The sequence below is a fragment of the Rana temporaria genome, chromosome 4, assembly GCF_905171775.1.
Source record: "Rana temporaria chromosome 4, aRanTem1.1, whole genome shotgun sequence".
Taxonomy (NCBI): Eukaryota; Metazoa; Chordata; class Amphibia; order Anura; family Ranidae; genus Rana; species Rana temporaria.
In genome coordinates this window covers 26,961,226-26,981,663 of record NC_053492.1, presented here as the reverse complement: position 1 = coordinate 26,981,663, position 20,438 = coordinate 26,961,226, and the positions used below count along the sequence as shown (strand labels likewise).

Sequence of the window (20,438 nt, the reverse complement as noted above, 5' to 3'; positions counted from 1 at the left end):
GGTGTTACTTCCTCTTTGTTTCCCTGTAAAGGTAAAGCATAATGGGCTAGCGATGTCCCCGTCTTCCTCGCTAGTAGCGAGAGCCCATTCTTCACCCCTGTTCCTTCCGGGGCAGTGAACACTGGGACTGGTGACTGGTCGGAGTCCCGTGACGTCACTCCCAAGCATGCGCGCGAGAGCCGCCTTTAACGGCATGACCCAAGATAGAAACAGCACAGCGTGCCCTTTATAACTCCGGCAAATGCGCAGGAAAAATCACCCTACGGCGATTTTCAAATATCTCCTAGACCAGTAATGGCGAACCTTGGCACCCCAGATGTTTTGGAACTACATTTTCCATGATGCTTATCTACACTGCAGAGTGCATGGGCATCATGGGAAATGTAGTTTCAAAACATCTGGGGTGCCAAGGTTCGCCATCACTGTCCTAGACCGTGCAGGTCTGGAAGATATTTCGAGCACCTACAGGTAAGCCTTAATCTAGGCTTACCTGTAGGCTAAAGTGGTTGTAAAGTGTTTACAGCCACTTGTTATTGTGTCAGAGCCCGTAGCTCCAAGGCCCAACAATCACCCTTCATTCTTGTGATCAGGTCAGAGCCCTAGTTTCAAGCCCCAACAATCACCTTTCATTCTTGTTATTGGGTCAGAGCCCTAGCTCCAAGGCCCAACAACCCACCTTCATTCTCAGTCTTATGTCAGAGCCCTAACTCCAAGCCCTAACAACCCCCCTCATTCTTGGTCTTGTTTCAGAGCCCTCACTCCAATCCCCAACAACCCCTCTTCTTTCTGATTATTTTGTCAGAGCTCTAGCACCAAGGCCAAACAACTCACCTTCATTCTTGATCTTGTGTCAGAGCCCCCAGGCCCCAATAACGCTTCTTCATTCTTGTTATAGTGTCAGAGTTCTAGCTTCAAGACCCAACAAACCTTTTTTATTCTTGATCTTGTGTCAGACCCTGTGTAATTTTTTTCAATGATTTTTATCTATATTGCTGGAATCTGACAATTCATTACAGCCGCGAGCAGTTTTAAATTACATTTTTTCCTTTAGAAATGTAATTTTGCTGTGGTACTGTTCTAAACACGGGAAAGATGAGCTACTTTACAGGCATACTAAGGACTCCCCCCAGGCACGATATTTAAAGGAATATTTATTTTTTTCACTCATCCCTATTGATAACTGGCAATTGTCTTGGCTTCAAGCACGTACATGAGACAAGTGGCAGCAGGAGGAACGCAGAGCTGTGTGTGCCAGCCTCCTGTTCCTCTTCATTCCTCTTGCTGCCACATGTCTTGGTCAAATGTTTGGAGTGGACACAAGCGCCAGTTATCAAGCAGCCGTCTCCTTGTTAGATATGTTGTTAGACGGCTGTTGAGGGGGTTCCTGTCTGACCACATAGCCAGCTTTCTAAAGCACATAGGAAAATGGCATACTGTAGCTCCCAACTGTTCCTGATTTCGAGGGACTGTCCCTGATTTGGAGCAATGTCCCTCTGTCCCTCATTCCTCCTTATTTGTCCCTTATTTTGGTCTGATCTATATAGATGTATACTACCAGAACTCCCAGATCCTTCTCCTTCTTTGAGCCACCCAGGGTTACTCTAACTATATTGTATAAAGCATGCATGATTCAACCTCCAACAATAAGCTGAATTTGCCAATATGTTGCCCAATCAACCAATGCACCCCCCCAGGTGAGAATACAAGTTGTAGGCATTTTGCGATGACTTTATTCCATTGCATTCCATTGTCATCTGCATACATACAAATGGCATGTTAAATCTTATATCATTTATAAAGAGGTTACAAAGTATTGGTCCCAACACTGAACTTATGGTGTTTCAGCCTCCTAAAACAATAAGTGTCTTACCTGCCAAAATGAAGACTCCAACAAGGATGAGAAAGACTAGTAGATACAAGCCGACAACGGCGTACTTCAGGGCAGCTATGGAGCCCAGTTGTCCGCAGCGGCGAGATGGTTTTCTGCCCTTCGTAGGACCTGCTTAAATAAGAAAAGGTTTTGAGAGTGGGAAAAGAATGTCACCATGTTTCAATAGAAATTGAGAAAATCTCATGACCGCCCCTAGATTATCTCCATTCAGGTACACATATGCACTTCTAAACAACCTCCAGCATTCTTTTTCTTAATGGGACAGTAGACATGTGCACACTGAAATATTTTGTTTCGGAATTTCCGAAAAATAAATTTATTTAGTTACTCCCGAAATTTGTTTTTATTAATTTTGTTTTGTTTAAAAATGCATTCGTCCGAAAATCCGAATTAATTAAGGTCGAATCTGTCATTGAAGGCTTAAGGTATCTGTCGAATGTTCTAAGAACATTCGACGGAGCAGCGAAACTGCACGTCGAATCGTACATTTCCGGTCGAATGTTCCGCCTACAAGTTATAGTAGAATTATAATGTTGTATGACACTAGTAATAATTATATTTATAAATTATTATTACTAGTAAACCAACATTCAAATTCTTCTATAGCCTATGGGCCGAGCATTTGATTGGAAATTAACAATTGCAGCGTCGTACAGTTTAGCTGCTTGTCGAATCTTCTTAGAACTTTCTACAGACACCCTAAGCCTTCAATGACAGATTCAATGTTTGTATGTTTTTTGCTGCTTCGTCGAATCTTTGTCGTTCATGACGAATAGTCTACCCCAACACTGTCTCTATAATGTCAAATCTTTTCTCTCTATGTCGAATCTTTCCTCTCTATGTAGAATAACATTGGACTAATAGTTAGGTTAGGCACATTCGACCACAGGTTTGATAGACACAGATCGCTATTGTCACCACCTTGTCGAATCTCCTATCTATATCGAACTGTTGTAGCAACGAAAACGAAAATAAAGCATTTTTTTATGTCGGATCTTTCGGATTTCGGATTCTGCGCGTTCGTTTGTTAAAACAATAACGAAAATACCCGAAATTCGGACAAAAATGCATTCGGATGCACATGTCTATGGGACAGTCCCTATTTTGGAACCCAAACCCTCTGACCTGTTTTCCTACACACCTGCCCATCACTTAGGACTGATATTGAGTTCTTAATGAATAAATCAGATACATGTAAAAACATACTGTATACATTTTTTTTTCCATAAAATAATTTCTTATTTTTTCAGAAAAGTATTTTCCTAATGCTTAACCTTTGCTTGTTTATAAGTACCCTGGCCCTTTATTCTTTTTGGCCATACTCATTGGCTTAGTTTCTCTGCTCTTTATAGGATACATATTTAGCCCACTACTAATAAGCTTCAGGACAGCCCTCTTGATGAAGCCCAAGGACTCTTTTTTGGCCTCTGCCAACTAGTTTCTTGGCAACTTTTTCTTCCTGTTACCTCCCTATTTTGGAAAAATATGGATATGCTGTATTAGTGCCTACTCAAATTGCATTTAGTATTTTTTCTTGATGTATGTTATGTCCCATGTGTTTGCAACTTGGTAACTTTACTGCGAACTTGGTGTTTGCAGTAATGATAACTGTGATACCTGCAATGTATCGCTGTCCATGTCTTGTTAACCACTTAAGCCCCGAGCCACTTTCTAAGATTTGGTGTTTACAAGTTAAAAACATTTTTTTTTGCTAGAAAATTACTTAGAACCCAAAACATTATATATATATTTTTCTAACACCCTAGAGAATAAAATGGCGGTTGTTGCAATACTTTTTGTCACACAGTATTTTCGCAGCGGTCTTAAGGCCCATACACGCGATCGGACTTTCCGTCAAAAACGGTCCAACGTGTTTTAGCGGACAATTCGACCATCTGTATGCTCCATCAGACAATTGTTGTCGGTTTTTCAGCAGACAAATGTTCGCTGCGCATGCTCTCAAACTTTCCGACAACAAAGGTCAGATGGAGGATCGGTCAAAAAAATTAGAACTTGCTTTAAAATTGAACCGATGGACGCCTAAACGATAGGTCAAAACCGATGGTTAGTATGAAAAAGCATTGGTTAAATACCCGAGCATGCTCAGAATCAAGTCGACGCATGCTTGGAAGCATTGAACTTCGTTTTTTCAGCACGTTGTCGTGTTTTACGTCACCGCATTCTGACACGATCGGTTAATTAACCAATGGTGTGTGGAAACGATGGACCATCAGTCAGCTTCATCGGTTAACCGTTGTCATCAGATGGATTGATCATGTGTACGAGGCTTTAGCCACATCTTGCAAGGCACCCTCTGAATGTTAAAATACTTTTTTTCTGGTACAATCTGTTTTATTGAAATTTTTGAGAAGTGGGAACAACTGTAATGATCCCATGCAGGGGATGTACGGTAATCAATAAGCATAACATGGCACAGCTTAATAGTGCACATTAAAAGCATATTTTATAGTGGGAATTGTCAAACATCAACAGCCCTCTGGCCAAGGCTGGGGGTCAACATAGGGTAACTGAGCTTAATTGCTCAGGGGTTAAGGCGTGGAGTAGTCCACAAAAGTTTGGGAAATAAAACTTGAATATGGGTCATACGAACAAAAAACAAAAATGAGAAAACACGAAAAAAAGCAACTGGGAAATGGGAAAACACAAGTGAGAGAGAGAGAGAAAGAAAGAAAAAAACAAACAAATAAATAAATAAATGGAAAAAGGGGGGGGAGGGGCCAAATGGTAAAGGGGGGACACAAGAGATGAGAAGACAAGGCGGAGCAGGAAAAGGGGTGCAGAGCAGGAAGATTGGGTAGGAAAAGGGTTCCACCAGGTCGGAAGGGTAGAGGAGGTCAATTAGCGAGGTCTAGGCCGGTTGGAGGCAAAGTGGGAAGAGCGTAGTACAACCACGGGCTCCAAACCTTGAGGAACTTGGCATGGGAGTCATGGAGAATACTAGACATCTTCTCATTAATCATGAGCTTTTTTAAGATTCTCTTCACCTCCCCAAACAAGACAGCCGGTTTCTTCCAGGCCCTTGCTATTGTACGCTTTGCCGTGATAAACAAAATACTTTTAAGGGCTGCCTTAATCTTCACATTAGTGGTCACCTATTGACTTCAAATGTCTATTGGCAAATTCAGTAGTCAGTTCCTAGCTCTGCTTCATAAATCCCTTCCCCTTCCCGCAGAGCCTCATTTCCCCTGCTGCAATCTCTTCCCATAGCCAAAGCAAGGGAGCTGAGCTGAGGTGATAGTTCAGGTGCCAATGGCAGAGCTATAAAAGGCCTGTGAATGACCCTAAATGGCATTCATCTGAAGCACTACCCCCGAAGGAGCTGCTGGTTTGATTTGGGTGGCACGTTACCTCTGTCTTCCCACCGTCTAGGGTACTGGATGAGAGCTGTAATAAAGTCAATGTCTTTTTTGTGTTTTTTTTACTAAGCTGGGTAAAAACGATAAAAGTAGAAATAGGTGAAGTATAGAAGAAGTATAGAAGAAATGGAAATGGCAGATTCAGGGTTAACTGGTACTGGAAACAGTCCTGCTCCCAAAGACAAACTTCTTTGCCAGTGGGTACAGTGCACCTGGATAGGCCTCTCTCACCAGCCTAGCAGCCAGGGTGTCACTCAGAAACTTTAGGGTGAAGTCTCTGCCACAGATCCTCCTAAAGTTGAAGATAATCTCGGTCCAAAATCCTTCTCAACTGGATTCAGCACCCGGATCTCCTTCTAACAGCTTTAGTTACGTCAAGAAACTGATAGGCGACCATTGGCCAGCCTCTCAGATACGAAGTGTCCTTCGATGAGCAGACAGGCCTCTCTTGTAACACCAGCCTCGTGCTCGGTATCCCCCAGACAAGCTCTCCATTGATCGCTTCCTCCACTTTCCACGGACAGCACAGGACCACTTGCAAATTGTAGACTCAGTCTACTTACGAGGTAGATTGGCGCTCCAGACCAACGTGGTCCCGGAACCAGGAAAACTGCAACACACACACACCCCAGCCAGGAGGGCCACACACGGGGGTGGTGGGATGACTGCCCAGGTGGGAGGCGGCAGGACGGCGACGACGCCGAGCCAATGGCGTCTGCCCCCTAAATACCCCTCCCCAGCATGCACAGCGAGGCGATCAACCCTCCTGATTGGCTGCTGAGGAGAAGTATCCACACGACTCTGATTCCACTGCTGCCACCTACCGCCCGGAGGTACCTGAAGTCCCCAGACAGGAGGATAGGCACACAGTACAGCCAGAGCTGAAACAGAGGCCCTAAATTTAGCCAAATAAACCTGGTCTGAGTCAACTAACTCTTTGACCCCCTTCTAAATTTACAAGAGCACCTGCTATGAAAGTAGCTAGGCGCTACACATCTAAAACCTAAAATTCAGTGTAGGGTATCCTGATCTTTTGCAGGCACTGTCCCAGTTCTTCCAGGTCACAGCCGAAACCCACTTCTAATACATTAAAAAAATGGTAATTGTGTTCATTTTATACAGATTTAAGATCCAGGTGGCTTCTAATGCCATTCATATGAATGCTATTAATACAAAATGAGAAATTTATGAAGTTTAACTTAAAAAGCAGCATATAAATGTAATATATCACGATTGTTTTGACTAGGTTTAATAAAATAATGGTGCCGAAATGCTTGACGCAGTAAAAAAAAAATATCATTAGCAAGTCAAATATCCCCCCCTCCCACCCCGCATGTCCTCAAACAGTTACTTTTGAATGGGTCAACGTATAGAACGAATGCATCTAAATGAAGAGAAAACTCCAAAAAAGCCACAAAAGGGAAACAGATGTCCGTAACACAAAAAGCACAATAAATTGTGGTTTAAAAAAGGTTTAGGTTTTAATCTATAAAATCTGTAGAGGAGACCAACTTAGAATATAAGATACCACTTCTGCAATAGTCGTGTGTAAGACCCGTGTGATGAGAGGCAAGAAGTCAATATATATGTCATGTTCCAATCCAAAACTGGTCTGATGAACAAAAAAATGTGCTGATAAAGTCACATCAGCCCCCAGTTCCACAAATAGATATTAATGCATCCCAGATGATTTCTGTTGATGTTATATAGTTGCTAGTAGTCTTGAATTACTTAAAATAGTCTAAGCAGCTAGAGCTATATTGGGAGGGTTTTAGCATGATGTTTATACTGACATAGATGCAACAACCATTCTCATATATTATACAGTGGAACCTCGGGTTGCGAGTAACGCGGTTAACGAGCGTTTCGCAATATGAGCATTTTTTTTTTTTATCCTGACTCGGTTTGCCAGAGGTGCGGGGGCACCAGTGCCGTTCTGAGCCGTTCGGAGCTGTTCGGAAATACAGTGGATTCTTGGTTTATGAGAAACGCGGTTAACCACTTAACCCCCGGACCATATTGCTGGTCAAAGACCAGAGCACTTTTTGCGATTCGGCACTGCGTCGCTTTAACTGACAATTGCGCGGTCGTGCGACGTGGCTCCCAAACAAAATTGGCGTTCTTTTTTCCCCACAAATAGAGCTTTCTTTTGGTGGTATTGGATCACATCTGCGGTTTTTAGTTTTTGCGCTATAAACAAAAATAGAGCGAAAATTTTGAAAAAAATATAATATTTTTTACTTTTTGCTGTAATAAATATCCCCCAAAAATATATATAAAACAAATATTTTTCCTCAGTTTAGGCCGATACGTATTCTTCTACATATTTTTCGTAAAAAAAAATCGCAATAAGCGTTTATTGATTGGTTTGCGCAAAAGTTATAGTGTTTACAAAATAGGGGGTATTTTTATGGCATTTTTATTAATATTTTTCTTTTACTAGTAATGGCGGCGATCAGCGATTTTTCTTCGGTACTGCGACATTATGGTGGGCACTTCGCACACTTTTGACACATTCTGTGGACCATTGGCATTTTTATAGCGATCAGTGCTATAAAAATGCATTGGATTACTATAAAAATGCCACTGGCAGTGAAGGGGTTAACACTAGGGGGCGGGGAAGGGGTTAAGTATGTTCCCTGAGTGTGTTCTAACTGTGGGGGGGGGTGGCCTCACTAGGGGAAATTACTGATCTTTCGTTCATATATTGCATGAACAGATCAGCTTTTTTCTCCCTGACAGGATCGGGAGCACAGCTCCCAGTCCCCGCTCTGTAACAAGCGATCGCCTGTGCCCGGCGGCGATCGCGCCCGCCGTGCATGGGAGTCGGGGGCGAGCGCACCTAGTGGCCTGCGCGAGAGCCGACTTATAGCTACGGGCTCTCGCGCAGGGGAGCCGACCTGCCGCCGTAAAATGACGGCGGCTGGTGGGCAAGTAGTTAACGAGCATTTTGAAAGACAAGCAACTTTTTTTTATTATTCTGACTCGGTTTGGGAGTGTTGTCTCGCAAAACAAGCAGAATTCAAGCTAATGGGGTGTGCCGTACCGCATTTGGCCTGAGGTGCGGGGGCGCCGGAGCAGAGCCGAGCGGAGCCAATCAGAGCCGTTTGGAGCCATTCGGGAATGCTCGGAAATACTATGAAATACTCAGTTTCCGAGTGTTTCTGAGGCTCTCCGGCACCCCCCACCTCAACAAACTATTTTTGTTTCTATTGACTTCTATAGGGAAACTTACTTTGATATGCGAGTGCTTTGGATTATGAGAATTCTCCTGGAAGGGAGTATGCTCGTAATCCACGGTTTCACTGTACTCGGAAACACTTGAAAATACTCAGAAACTTTCCGAGAGTTTCCGAGTGCAGCTGAACGGTCTCGTAGTAATTCAGAGTCTCTCCGGCGCCCCTCATCTCTGGCCACATGCAGTATTGCATGCCATAGAAGTCAATGTGGAACAGATTATCTTTGTTTCCATTGACTTCTATGGGGAAACTCGCTTTGATATGCGAGTGCTTTGGATTACAAGCATTCCCCTTGAACGGATTATGCTCGTAATTTAAGGTTGTACTGTGATTAGCAGTTCTGCCACTAGGTGGTAATACTATGTATACAGTAATGTTATCTTCTTCCCAGGGGAACTAAATGGTTATGACACACATTTCTGTCTCTATGTTCTTGTACTCCACTCCAGTAAGAAGAGCTCAATCATGTGCCCAGCAACATCTTTATTAGTATAATCCATATCTTCAGCAGTTTCCAACAGTAACCAAATTAGACATTAACGTTCCAACACTCTGAAAGTGTGTGTGTGTGTGTGTGTGGGGGGGGGGGGAATAGTAGTTGCCAGGTTAGTGTCAAAATTGCCCACTAGTGTCAAACTCACTCCAGGCACAGGGCCTAAGCACTAGCTGGTCTTCACCAGAGCTCCTGATGGGGATGGGTTTAGCCAATCCCTGGGCAGGAGATGCCCCAAAGGTGGCTGAGGAAGGTGACAGATATTCAAGGGCCTAAGGAGATTGTCCTTCCTCTGCTAGCGGGGTCCCCATTCTCCTGGGGCTGCTGCCCCTGGGAGGCAGCTAGTGAGAAACAAGAGTTGCAGTTTGGGTCTAAGCAGGTGCACACACGATCGGACATTCCGACAACAAAACCATGGATTCTTTTCCGATGGATGTTCGCTCAAACCTGTATTACATACACACGTTCACACAAATGTTGCTCGGAAATTCCGAACATCAAGAACGCGGTGATGTACAACACTACAACAAGCCAAGAAAAATGAGGTTCAACGATTCCGAGCATGCGTCAAATTGATTCCAAGCATGCGTAGGATATTTGTGCGTCGGAATTGGCTACACAGAATTTACGAGCAGAACTTTTGTTGTCGGAAAAATTGAGAACCAGCTCTCAATCATTTTTTGTCAGAAATTCCGACAGCAAATGTCCGATGGAGCCTACACACGGTCGAAATTTCCGACAACAAGCTCCCATCGAACATTTGTTGTCGGAAATTCCGATCGTGTGTACGCGGCACAAGACCTGGTTTGGGGTTTTTCATGTGTGCCTGCTACTATAGGGATTTGGGCTAAGACGTTTGTCCTCCTGTTGATTCCTGATACTGTTTTTGGAGCAAACTTAATTTCTATCCTTTTCCTGTTCAAGTTCTAAGCAATAAACTTACAAAAAGACATCCCTTGAGCCTCGTACACACGGCCGGGTTTCCAGACGGGAAAACTGCGAGGAGAGCTTTTGGCTGGGAATCCCCACCGTGTGTATGCCGTGTGTATGCTCCTCACAGTTTTTCTGACAGAAAACTGACCAAAAACCGCCGACAAAAAAAGAAAACCTGCTCTCTTTTTTCCAGCCGGGATTCCCAGAGGACCTTTCCCCGGCAGTTTTTGGCAGTTTTCCTATGGGAAAAACTGCGATGGAGCATATACACGGTCAGGATTCCCAACCAACGCTCTCATCTGAGTTTTCCTCACAGGAAAACCTCTCGTGTGTACCGGGGAAAAGTTACCGAGCAGGTTCTCGGTTTTCCCCCGGGATTTCCGACGGATCTTTTCCCGTCGGGAATCCCGGTCGTGTGTACGAGGCATTAGACTGAGCCTGTGTTGTCAGTGTGCATGGAACTGTGTCTGGTGGTCCCAGTACTATTCTGAGAAAACCTGTGTATTCCCAGGGGTCCCTCCAGGGGTGAGTGCTACCCTTCTATGCTCCCCATAGCTGACCTTTTCCCCATTTATGACTTACCATGCTTTGTTTAGAACTGTGTCTCTGTGTGGAGGCAGTCATCTTGGTAGAGGAGCATGGCTTTACTTTCTCAGGTCAGAGATGCCCCCTGATGACTGGTGATTGGATAGCAGTTGAGGTAATAATGAAGAATCCGCAGGAGAGGTGGAGGAAGCACAGACCACAGAAAGGGAGGCCCGGAACGGAAAAAGACAAAAGAACAAGTAGTGAAGGGCTGGGCATGACAAGGTGGAAAGGAGAGTCAACAAAAGGGTTAAGTTGGTGAAAATGGAAGGGGAGGATTCAGGAGTAAAGTGCTGGATGGGGGAGGAGCTGTATAAAAGGTGGAGGCGGGAACTTCCGGGAACATTTCAGTTGGTGAGGGAAACAGAAGGAAGCAGTTTTCCCACCCACCCTCCCTGTTGTTTGTCTTTGTGTGTTTTCGTTTGTTTTCCTTTATTTCAGGTTCAATGGATTTCGGGTCGGCATAGCAGCGGTGTAACGGCGGTGTCTTTGGTCTTTGATGGTGGCAGAAAACAGATGTGATGGAAGTGGTGGGGGGCTCATCCGTGGTATGGGCCCCTCTGGGGTATTCCAGTGGAACGGTGTCTGCTGGAATACGGTATTGGTTGCACTGCAGAAAAGAGGGGTTGTCTCCGAGCTGCTAATACGGCTGGAGGCCTGGTATGGTAAAAAGGTTCCGCAGTGTGGTGGTGGAAAATGTGAAGTTCGGGGTGCCGTCAAAGACCAACAGGCTGTGTGTTTAAAAGTGTCGTTACAAAGGTTATTTGGAAACTATTAAAATATTTTGATTAATAAAAAGGCTATGGCCATTTATACTCAAAACTCTTGTCTGGTCTTATCATTGGGTGGGGGTATGGTAATGTGAGTGTGGGGTTTAAGGGGTGGTAAGAAAATTGGAGTTAGCTTCACTACTATCTTGACTATACTGGCCATGAAAGAAGCAGAAGCAGGGAGATCCTTGCACTGAAGATCCAAAGTACAGCTTCCCTTCCAGCAAGGAGAACAGTGATCACACAGTGACATTACCAAACTTTACTCCAGGTCTGGTGACACTAGCAGTCAGAAGCAGCAGTGCCTAGATCAGGAATGGGCAAACTACGGCCCGGCAGACCTTTTAATCCGGCCCTCGGAGCAGGGCGGAAAACTGACCGTTTTTTTTTTCACCGCTGCCGCTGTGTGTAGAGCGGTTCGTCCATAGAGGGCGCCGGAGCGCTGCCCCCTCTGGCTCTCGCACAGCCACTAAAATATATAGATTCATGCATTGTATGAATCTATATATTTTCACCGCTGCCGCCCACTATTCAGCTGGCCGGATGTTGAGCGCCAGCCAGCTGAATAACGGCAGCTGGTTGGCTGTGTGAAAGTGCCTATCAGAGCCAGCGCCGGGGGGGGGGGGGCATTTTACAGGTCACAGTGGCAGCATTTTACTGGGCACAGCGGTGACAATTGCGGGGCACAGTGGCTACAATTGCGGGGCACAGTGGCTACAATTGCGGGGCACAGTGGCTACAATTGCGGGGCACAGTGGCTACAATTGCGGGGCACAGTGGCGACAATTGCGGGGCACAGTGGCTACAATTGCGGGGCATAGGGGCTACAATTGATGGGCACAGTGGTGACAATTGATGGCAAAGTGGTGACAATTGATGGCATGGCATAGTGGTGGCAATTGATGGCATAGTGGTGGCAATTGATGGCATAGTGGTGGCAATTGATGGCATGGCACAGTGGCTACATTTGATGGGCACAGTGTTGACAATTGATGGCAAAGTGGTGACAATTGATGGCATGGCATAGTGGTGGCAATTGATGGCAAAGTGGTGACAATTGATGGCATGGCATAGTGGTTGCAATTGATGGCAAAGTGGTGACAATTGATGGCATGGCATAGTGGTGGCAATTGATGGCAAAGTGGTGACAATTGATGGCATGGCACAGTGGTAACAATTGATGGCAAAGTGGTGACAAGTGATGGCATGGCATAGTGGTGGCAATTGATGGCAAAGTGGTGACAATTGATGGCATGGCATAGTGGTTGCAATTGATGGCAAAGTGGTGACAATTGATGGCATGGCATAGTGGTGGCAATTGATGGCAAAGTGGTGACAATTGATGGCATGGCACAGTGGTGACAATTGATGGCAAAGTGGCTGTGTTTGATGGCATGGCACAGTGATTGCATTTGATGGCATGGCATAGTGGTGACAATTGATGGCACAGTGGCTTTAATTTACTGTATATTAAAGTGGAGTTCCACCCATAAATATAACATTACATCAGTAGTTTTAAAAAAATGTCATTAGTCCTTTAAGAATTTTTTTTTTTTTTAGATGCCTTCAAAGTGTTGTTGCTAGGCAGAATAGTTAATCTTCCCTCTTCCTGCACCTAGGTGCTTAAGCTTCCTAACCTACACCGCACAGACTCCTGAGAATGTAGTGGGTGTAACTTTCCAGGAGTCTGTGCACTCCCCAGTCTCGAAGAATCATGTGACTTGGACAGTACAGGTGCTGAAACCTGATCTGAAACCTATTACACTGCTTGTGCAGCACTGAGCATGTGCGAGATCTGCAAGGCTGAAATCCAGGAAGTCATACAGTCTGGCTTCATGATGCCCACACTTAAGATGGCCCCAATCAATTTCTATTTTATAAAGTGTCTAAATGCTGTAACAACCTAACAAAACGGACCTTAGTTTACAGACTAACTTTACTAGAATACATTAAGCTTGTGTATTACAGGGGTATTTATATTTAAAAAGTGAAATTGTGGCCGGAACTCCGCTTTAAGGAGGAATTTATGACAAAAGATACATTTTTTAAGGTCTCCTTAGGAACAATGACATTTCTAGATGTTCCCTATAAGATAGTAAATCTACTTTTTATGAGTTCGGGTCCACTTTAAATGGCAAATATTGTAATCTTGCTTTACAGGAACATAGCATTAACAGCTTATAAATTTGGATGGATAAAAAGTAATTAGAGTATTGGAACCTCAACAGGAACTTTAGACAGGATGGACTGTGGGTGACAATGAGAAGCTGCAGAGAATGCAGGCCAGGAAACCTTCATTGGATGGATGGCTCTGTATGTAACTCAAGACGGACCTCTGAGACCCTTAGTACTGCAGACCGGATTCGGCTCCATAATAATACTACACACGTGTTATGTCTCCTTGTGCTTTCACACATAGTTGTGTACATATTACTCATTGACTCCAACTATGTGACACCTCATGATAAATAGAAAACAAACTCGTTCTTATGGATGAGAGAACATTTACACAGCTGTTCATCTGGCACCTCCAACCGGCCTGGAGGAGATTCAGGAAGATGTGGACACTGGCACTGGGAATGGAACTGAGCCCTAGGGACAAGGTGGTTTCTTTGTAGAAGTCAAATTTACAAAGTCAGTGCAGAGCTATAAGTAAACAAGTTATCAAACAAAAGTGAGTGAAACTTGAAAAACAATATTGATTAAAATGTATCAGATAAAAAAGAAAAAAGAAAACTAAAGCAGAGTCCCATTCAGATTCCAATCAATAAGAGTTTGTGAGAAGTTGACATCCAATCGCATAAGGGTAGATTGTAGAAAAAAAAGTTGTGACACAAATCTTCATAAAAATTCAAAAAGTGCGTTCAGATCGACACCCAAGTGAAGGTAGCCTGCTTACCAGAAAGCTGTGACTGCCCAAAGCAGTCTCACCCAGCACAGGGAAATAATGGTCTCCCCAAAACCAATAATGTATCCAGAGCAGCTGCCAATGCTCTAATATTGCTCAAAGATAAAAAAAGAAAACTCCCATAGTGCAATATATCAATTCAAATGGTTTAATAAAAGAACGATTTACACTTACAGGAACAATGTATGTTAGTCAGCGGTTGTATCATAAGAGAGCTGTGGCGTCTCTATTTGCTTCTCCCTATTTCCTGTATGATTCGTCTCACCACCGTCTCGGAAGGAACGAGTGGTGATGTGACTGTCTGAGGCTTTACCCTACGCGTTTCGTCACAAGAGAACGTCTTCTGGGGATTGGGATTTTTTCTTTGTATAAGTCACCACAGCAAAGCCCAAAATGACACAAACATGTGACCCTAACAACACTTAAAGGGGAGCTCTCTTCAGATATGTTTTTTTTACTTTAACCCAGCAGAGGGTATTTATTATGTAACCTATCATTTATATTGTTGGTCTTTAGAGTTCATGAGGAAAACTCAAAGATGAATGAATGAATGAATGAATGAATGAAAAACTTATAAAGTGCGGCGCATGCGAACTGAATCGCTTCTGGGCGCTAGTTGTTCGTGTCTCATGACATCAAAAGAGCAAAGTTTTGATCTGTCTTCTGAAAGTCAGGTGGTTTTCCTCCAACCGAATGCTGGTTGGTAAAGCGTTCCATAGTCTAGGACCCTGAAAAGCAAACCTTCTCTCTCCTTTGGACTTGTATTTGGTTTTTGGTACCCTGACCAGATTTTGGTCGGTGGATTGCAGAACGCGATTCGAATTGTGAGGTTCTATCTTGTCGCAAAGATATTGCGGAGCCTTCCCATGGATGCACTTATGTGTCAGGCAGAGTGCTTTAAATGCAATTCTGTCTTTTACTGGCAGCCAGTGAAGGGTTCTCAACGAAGGTGAGATTGATTCCCATTTTTTTTTCCCAGTCACCAGTCTGGCGGCCGTATTCTGAACGACTTGCAGACGGGAGATTTGGTACTTTGGGAGTCCGAGGTACAGGGCGTTAGCATAGTCCAGTCTGGAATTCACGATTGTTCCCACCACGACTGCTACGTCTTCTTTGGGGATAAATGGAATAAGTCTGTGTAGTAGGCGCAACAGATGGTGCGCTCCGCTGACTACTGACCCTATTTGTGCGTCCATTGTCATGAAGGTGTCGAAGATGACCCCGAGACTTTTGACTTTGGAGCTAGGGGTGATGATTTGGCCCAGAATGGGCGATGGTGTCCAGGTTGTTGCCAGTAGACTCTTTCGGCTGGCGTAAAACATAAGGAGTTCTGTTTTTGAACTGTTGAGTTTAAGATAACTCTTTGTCATCCAGTTTTCTATCAAAGAGAGACATTTCTCTAAACTGGGATGATGATCCTTTTTGTTGCAGATGCGAAAATACAGTTGCGTATCGTCTGCATAAGAGTGATAGAGTAGTTCTTGGCTACTGATAATATCAAAGAGAGGGCGAAGATAGATGTTGAAAAGCACCGGTGACAGGGGGGATCCTTGGGGGACTCCACATGACACCGTGCGCTTTTCCGACGTGAAAGAACCCAATTTAACTGTTTGTGATCGGTTTTCAAGAAAGGAAGAAAACCATGGTAAATCACCTTCTGCAACTTCTGCTACCTTGGCTAGTCGCATCAGTAACAGTTTGTGGTCTACCGTGTCAAAGGCTGCGCTTAGGTCCAGCAGAACCAGGAGACAAGATTCTCCTTCGTCTGCGGCCTCGAGGGCATCGTCCCATATTTTGAGTAAGGCCGTTTCTGTCCCGTGTCCAGGACGGAAGCCTGATTGTAATGGATCCAGTAGATTGTGGGTATCTAGATGCTGTTGCAGCTGTTGTACCACTACTTTCTCCATTATCTTGGAGAGAACATTTAGGCCTGTTATGGGACGGCGGTGAGTTGGGTCCTTGGGATCCAGGTTAGGTTTTTTCAAGATGGGCTGGATTGTGCCCTCTTTCAACAGGGATGGCACTGTGCCTTCCTTAAATGACTGGTTTATAAGCTGTGTGATGGATGGTGCCAGGATGTCGGCACATTCCTTCAGCAGTTTGGTGGGGATGATATCATTGGGCGATGTGCTGTTCCGCAAAGCACCAATGATATTTTTTGTGGTATCGATGGAGATCGGTTCCAGAGTGAACTTTGTTGATTGTAGAGCGTTTCTGTGGGTGTTTTGTGGTTGATTGACGGTGGGGTTGAGGGGGGTATTGTTTTGCAAGATGCTTTCCCGGATTCTTTCAATTTGGTTGATGAAGAAATCCGATAGTTCATTACAGAACTCTTGGGTGTCTGAGTTGGGGACTTCAAGACATCCTGGATTCATGGTCTGGGTGACCATCTTGAAGAGTTCGCGGGGGCGGTTTAGGGCGCTGTTAATCGCCATAGAAAAATGATGTTTCTTGGCTTTGAAGATTTCTTTATGATATCGTGTTGTTATTGCCTTGTAGATGATGAAGATCAAGATCCTTCCGCTCAACTCTATGTATATAGATCATGCCAGCCCCCCCTATGATGAAAAGTAAATATCATATCACTAGGCCACGCCCTGAAATAGCACTGCAGGACAATAGTACAGTAGCAAAAATGGAAAATTAAGTACCACACCACTGCTGAGCGGTCCAGTGTCATGGTCAGGTGTTAGTCTCGGAGACTAGCAACTATAGTAGTAGAGAGGCTTCCACCGACCAGATGGATAAGTGAACAAGCAGGTCACTCCTCTCGACACAGACTCTCCTGAGGTGCGCCCTGAACCTTGTTTCTCATGAACCTTGAACTCTTTGCTCCTCCCAAGAACTTTATAATTTAAGTCTTGTCTCCGCACTTCCTGTTTGCCTGATTATTGTGCTTTCCCCAGCCAATATCTTGCTCTTGTCACTTCTGCTGCCGTCCATATCTCCACTATCTCTTGTTACTGACAAGGGGTATCTCCAAAACTGTATCGAACATTATTTTGATTATAAACTTTATGCTTCATGATGTTTTTATGCTCATTTACGAATATGTTTTTGGAATTTCAATAAATTCTAATTAATTTATTCCACTCACTTGTTATGACTTCTATGATCAACTCAATTAAAGTCCCATGGGCTAACCTTTGGTTCGCTGAATGGGTGGTATTCATTATCAGATTCAGTGTTGTAATAATGAACACTGCACCCCTGGCATCCCTCTAGATTCCCTGTGCAAGTACAAAAGTTAATTATAATTTAACGTTAAACTAAAGAAAAAGCTGTGGATTTAATCTAACTATTGAGCACAACTAAAAAATCAAATGTAATAAAATTCTTGCCCCAGCATTTGCAGTCTATCTCCCCTGAACTTCCGGTCTTCACAGGTAAGAGTTAACAGTGCAAATATTATAAATGAGCTGCGCTCAAAATAAAAATTTTAAAACTGTGACAGTGATAAAATATTACATACACCACTCAAAATAATGTGAATAATCAAAATGATCTCCATACACGGACATGGACTTTTTCCATCGGAAATTCCGACCATGTGTATGCCCCAAATTCCGATGAATTCCATCAGAGTTTACAGAGAGAACTAGGGGCCAAATCCTCAGCCAGGCGGCGTAACTTAACTTTCAGCAGTTAAGTTACACTGACTTAAAGTTTTTACCTAAGTGCCTGATCCACAAAGCACTTACGTAAAAATTTCAAGCCGTGTAAGTTAAGTGCCGCCGTCGTAAGGCGTTCCTCCTCTCCGGGGGGCGTTTACAATTTAAATGAGGCGCGCTCCCGCGCCGGCCGTACTGCGCATGCGTGTGACGTCATTTTCCCGACGTGCATCGCGCGAACGTAATTGACGCCGGGCGGCTTTGTGGATTGCGACGGGACACTAAAGTTGCGACGGGTGAAAAAAAGACGCGCCGGGAAAACAAATAATTAAAACAAAAAATGACAGCATCGCTCAGCATGCATTCCTGAGAGGGAGAACTCCATGCCAATTTTCAACGAAAAAACCGGCATGGGTTCCCCCCCCCAGGAGCATACCAGGCCCTTAGGTCTGTTATGGATTGTAAGGAGACCCCCCTCCGCCGAAAAATCGACGTAGGGGGTCCCCCTACAATCCATACCAGACCCGTATCCAAAGCACGCTACCCGGCCGGTCAGGAATGGGAGTGGGGACGAGCGAGCGTCCCCCCCTCCTGAGCCGTGCCAGGCCGCATGCCCTCAACATGGGGGGGTTGGGTGCTCTGGGGCAGGGGGGCGCACTGCGGGCCCCCCCACCCCAGAGCACCCTGTCCCCATGTTGATGAGGACAGGACCTCTTCCCGACAACCCTTGCCGTTGGTTGTCGGGGTATGCGGGCGGGGGCTTATCGGAATCTGGGAGTCCCCTTTAATAAGGGGGCCCCCAGATACCGGCCCCCCACCCTAAGTGAATGGATATGGGGTACATCGTACCCCTACCCATTCACCTGTAGGCAAAAAGTAAAATGTAGTAAACACACAACACAAGGCTTTTTAAAATAATTTATTATTCTGCTCCGGATGCCCCCCCTGTCTTCGTTATTAGCTCAATTACCAGGGGGGGCTTCTTCTTCCACTCTCCGGGGGTCTTCTTCCACTCTCCGGGGGTCTTCTTCCACTCTCCGGGGGTCTTCTCCGCTCTCCGGGGGGGGTTTCTTCTTCCGCTCTCCGGGGGGGGGCTTCTCCGGACTCCGGGGGGCTTCTTCCATCTTCTCCCCTCTTCCGCTGTTGACTCGGCGAACCCCGGTTCTTCTGCAGCTCTCCGGTGCCTTCTTCTTCAGCGCTGGCTGCCTGCTATGTTTGTGTGTTAGCTCGATTTCAAACAGGCAGCCAGCGCGGTCTTCTGTGGCGTCAGGGTCTTCTCTTCCTTTCTTCCGATGTTGCCTCGTCGCCTGTTGTCGCTGTAATGATGGAAGCGCGCCTTGCATCACATTTATATAGGCATCACCGTCCCATCATGCTCCGGCAGGTACCCACGTGGTGGGTGCACGTGGGTAGGCACCCACCACGTGGGTACCTACCGGAGCATGATGGGACGGTGATGCCTATATAAATGTGATGCAAGGCGCAAGGGGTACGATGTACGTCGAGCCCAAAATAGAGATGGGAAGGGGAGGCATTCCAACTGGAGTTGGTGGAGACAGTGCGGAATCCAAGACTCCCAGTGTGAGGAATTCATTCCTGCACATCAGCACTCGGCAGCCGCTGAAAATTAGAACCCTCGTGTCAGGAGGAGGAGCGGCCCCTCCCCCGAGCACTGCCAGGCTGGACGGGCTGCCCTATGCTCACACATCAGTTCTGGACGGACACACACCTATACTAAGAACACTAGTTCTGGACGGACACAAACAAGGAGAGGAGGGGAGAACTCGGCCCTGGAACCATCAATCGTATATCCAAAAATGAAAAAACACTTGAGATAGTGTAATTCAAACTTGGTATGGGGTTTATTAAATATACAGATTACTCTTACAAGAATCGAAGGATAAAAACATCCATAAAATAAAATTGTTAGGCCGGCTGGCATGCAGACACCCGTCCACTCGCGATAAGGTCAGTGCTTCAACCTCCCGACGTACGCTTTGTGACAGAACACCTCCCATACATGCTTACAGTAACATAGAATTCTATGTAGCGCCTGGTTACTTTAGGTACCGGTGCTATCTAAATTTAGAGGGAGATCAGAGTGTAGTTATACTCTGATCCAAATTATTATGTGCAAAACAGGGTCTCTGTCTCAGCTTGGCTGTGCTGTAGGCTATTCTGTTGCGCTGGGGTGTTCTTCCAACCCCAGTGCTGCAGGTGGCAGCAGTGGAGTCAAGGTTTGGGTGCTCTTTCCCAGCAGCCAATCAGGAGGGTTTGACCTCGCTGTGCATGCTGGGGAGGGGTATTTATGAGGCAGACGCCATTGGTTCTGCGTCTTCTTCTTCGAGTGTGACACCCACCTTTAGGGTGACCACATTACGGCGCCCCGGCATTATGGCCTACCTGGCCAGGGCGTGCATGCCACCCGGTGTTCCTGGTTCTGGGACCATGTTGGCCCCTAGCATCTGAACAGCGACGGGAACCCAGTTAGCGACTGGGTTCCCACCTTTGAGGATCCCAAGCTGTAATGCTGTTCGGTGGGGAGTCCGTCTGAGGAGCGCCATTGAGAGGCTGGCGATCCAAAAGGGCCTCGACAAACCACCAGGGATCAAGGTAGCCGGACACTGAAGG

The 20,438-nt window shown here is 45.3% G+C and overlaps 1 protein-coding gene across 1 annotated transcript in view; it reads right to left on the bottom strand.

The window, feature by feature from the left end:
- Positions 1-20,438, bottom strand: part of SCARA5 (scavenger receptor class A member 5) — a 424,057-nt gene that overhangs the window by 326,262 nt on the left and 77,357 nt on the right. The window contains exon 3 of the mRNA XM_040348148.1: positions 1,871-1,999. Within this exon, the coding sequence (XP_040204082.1) occupies positions 1,871-1,999 (129 nt within the window). The remainder of the gene's footprint in view (positions 1-1,870; positions 2,000-20,438) is intronic.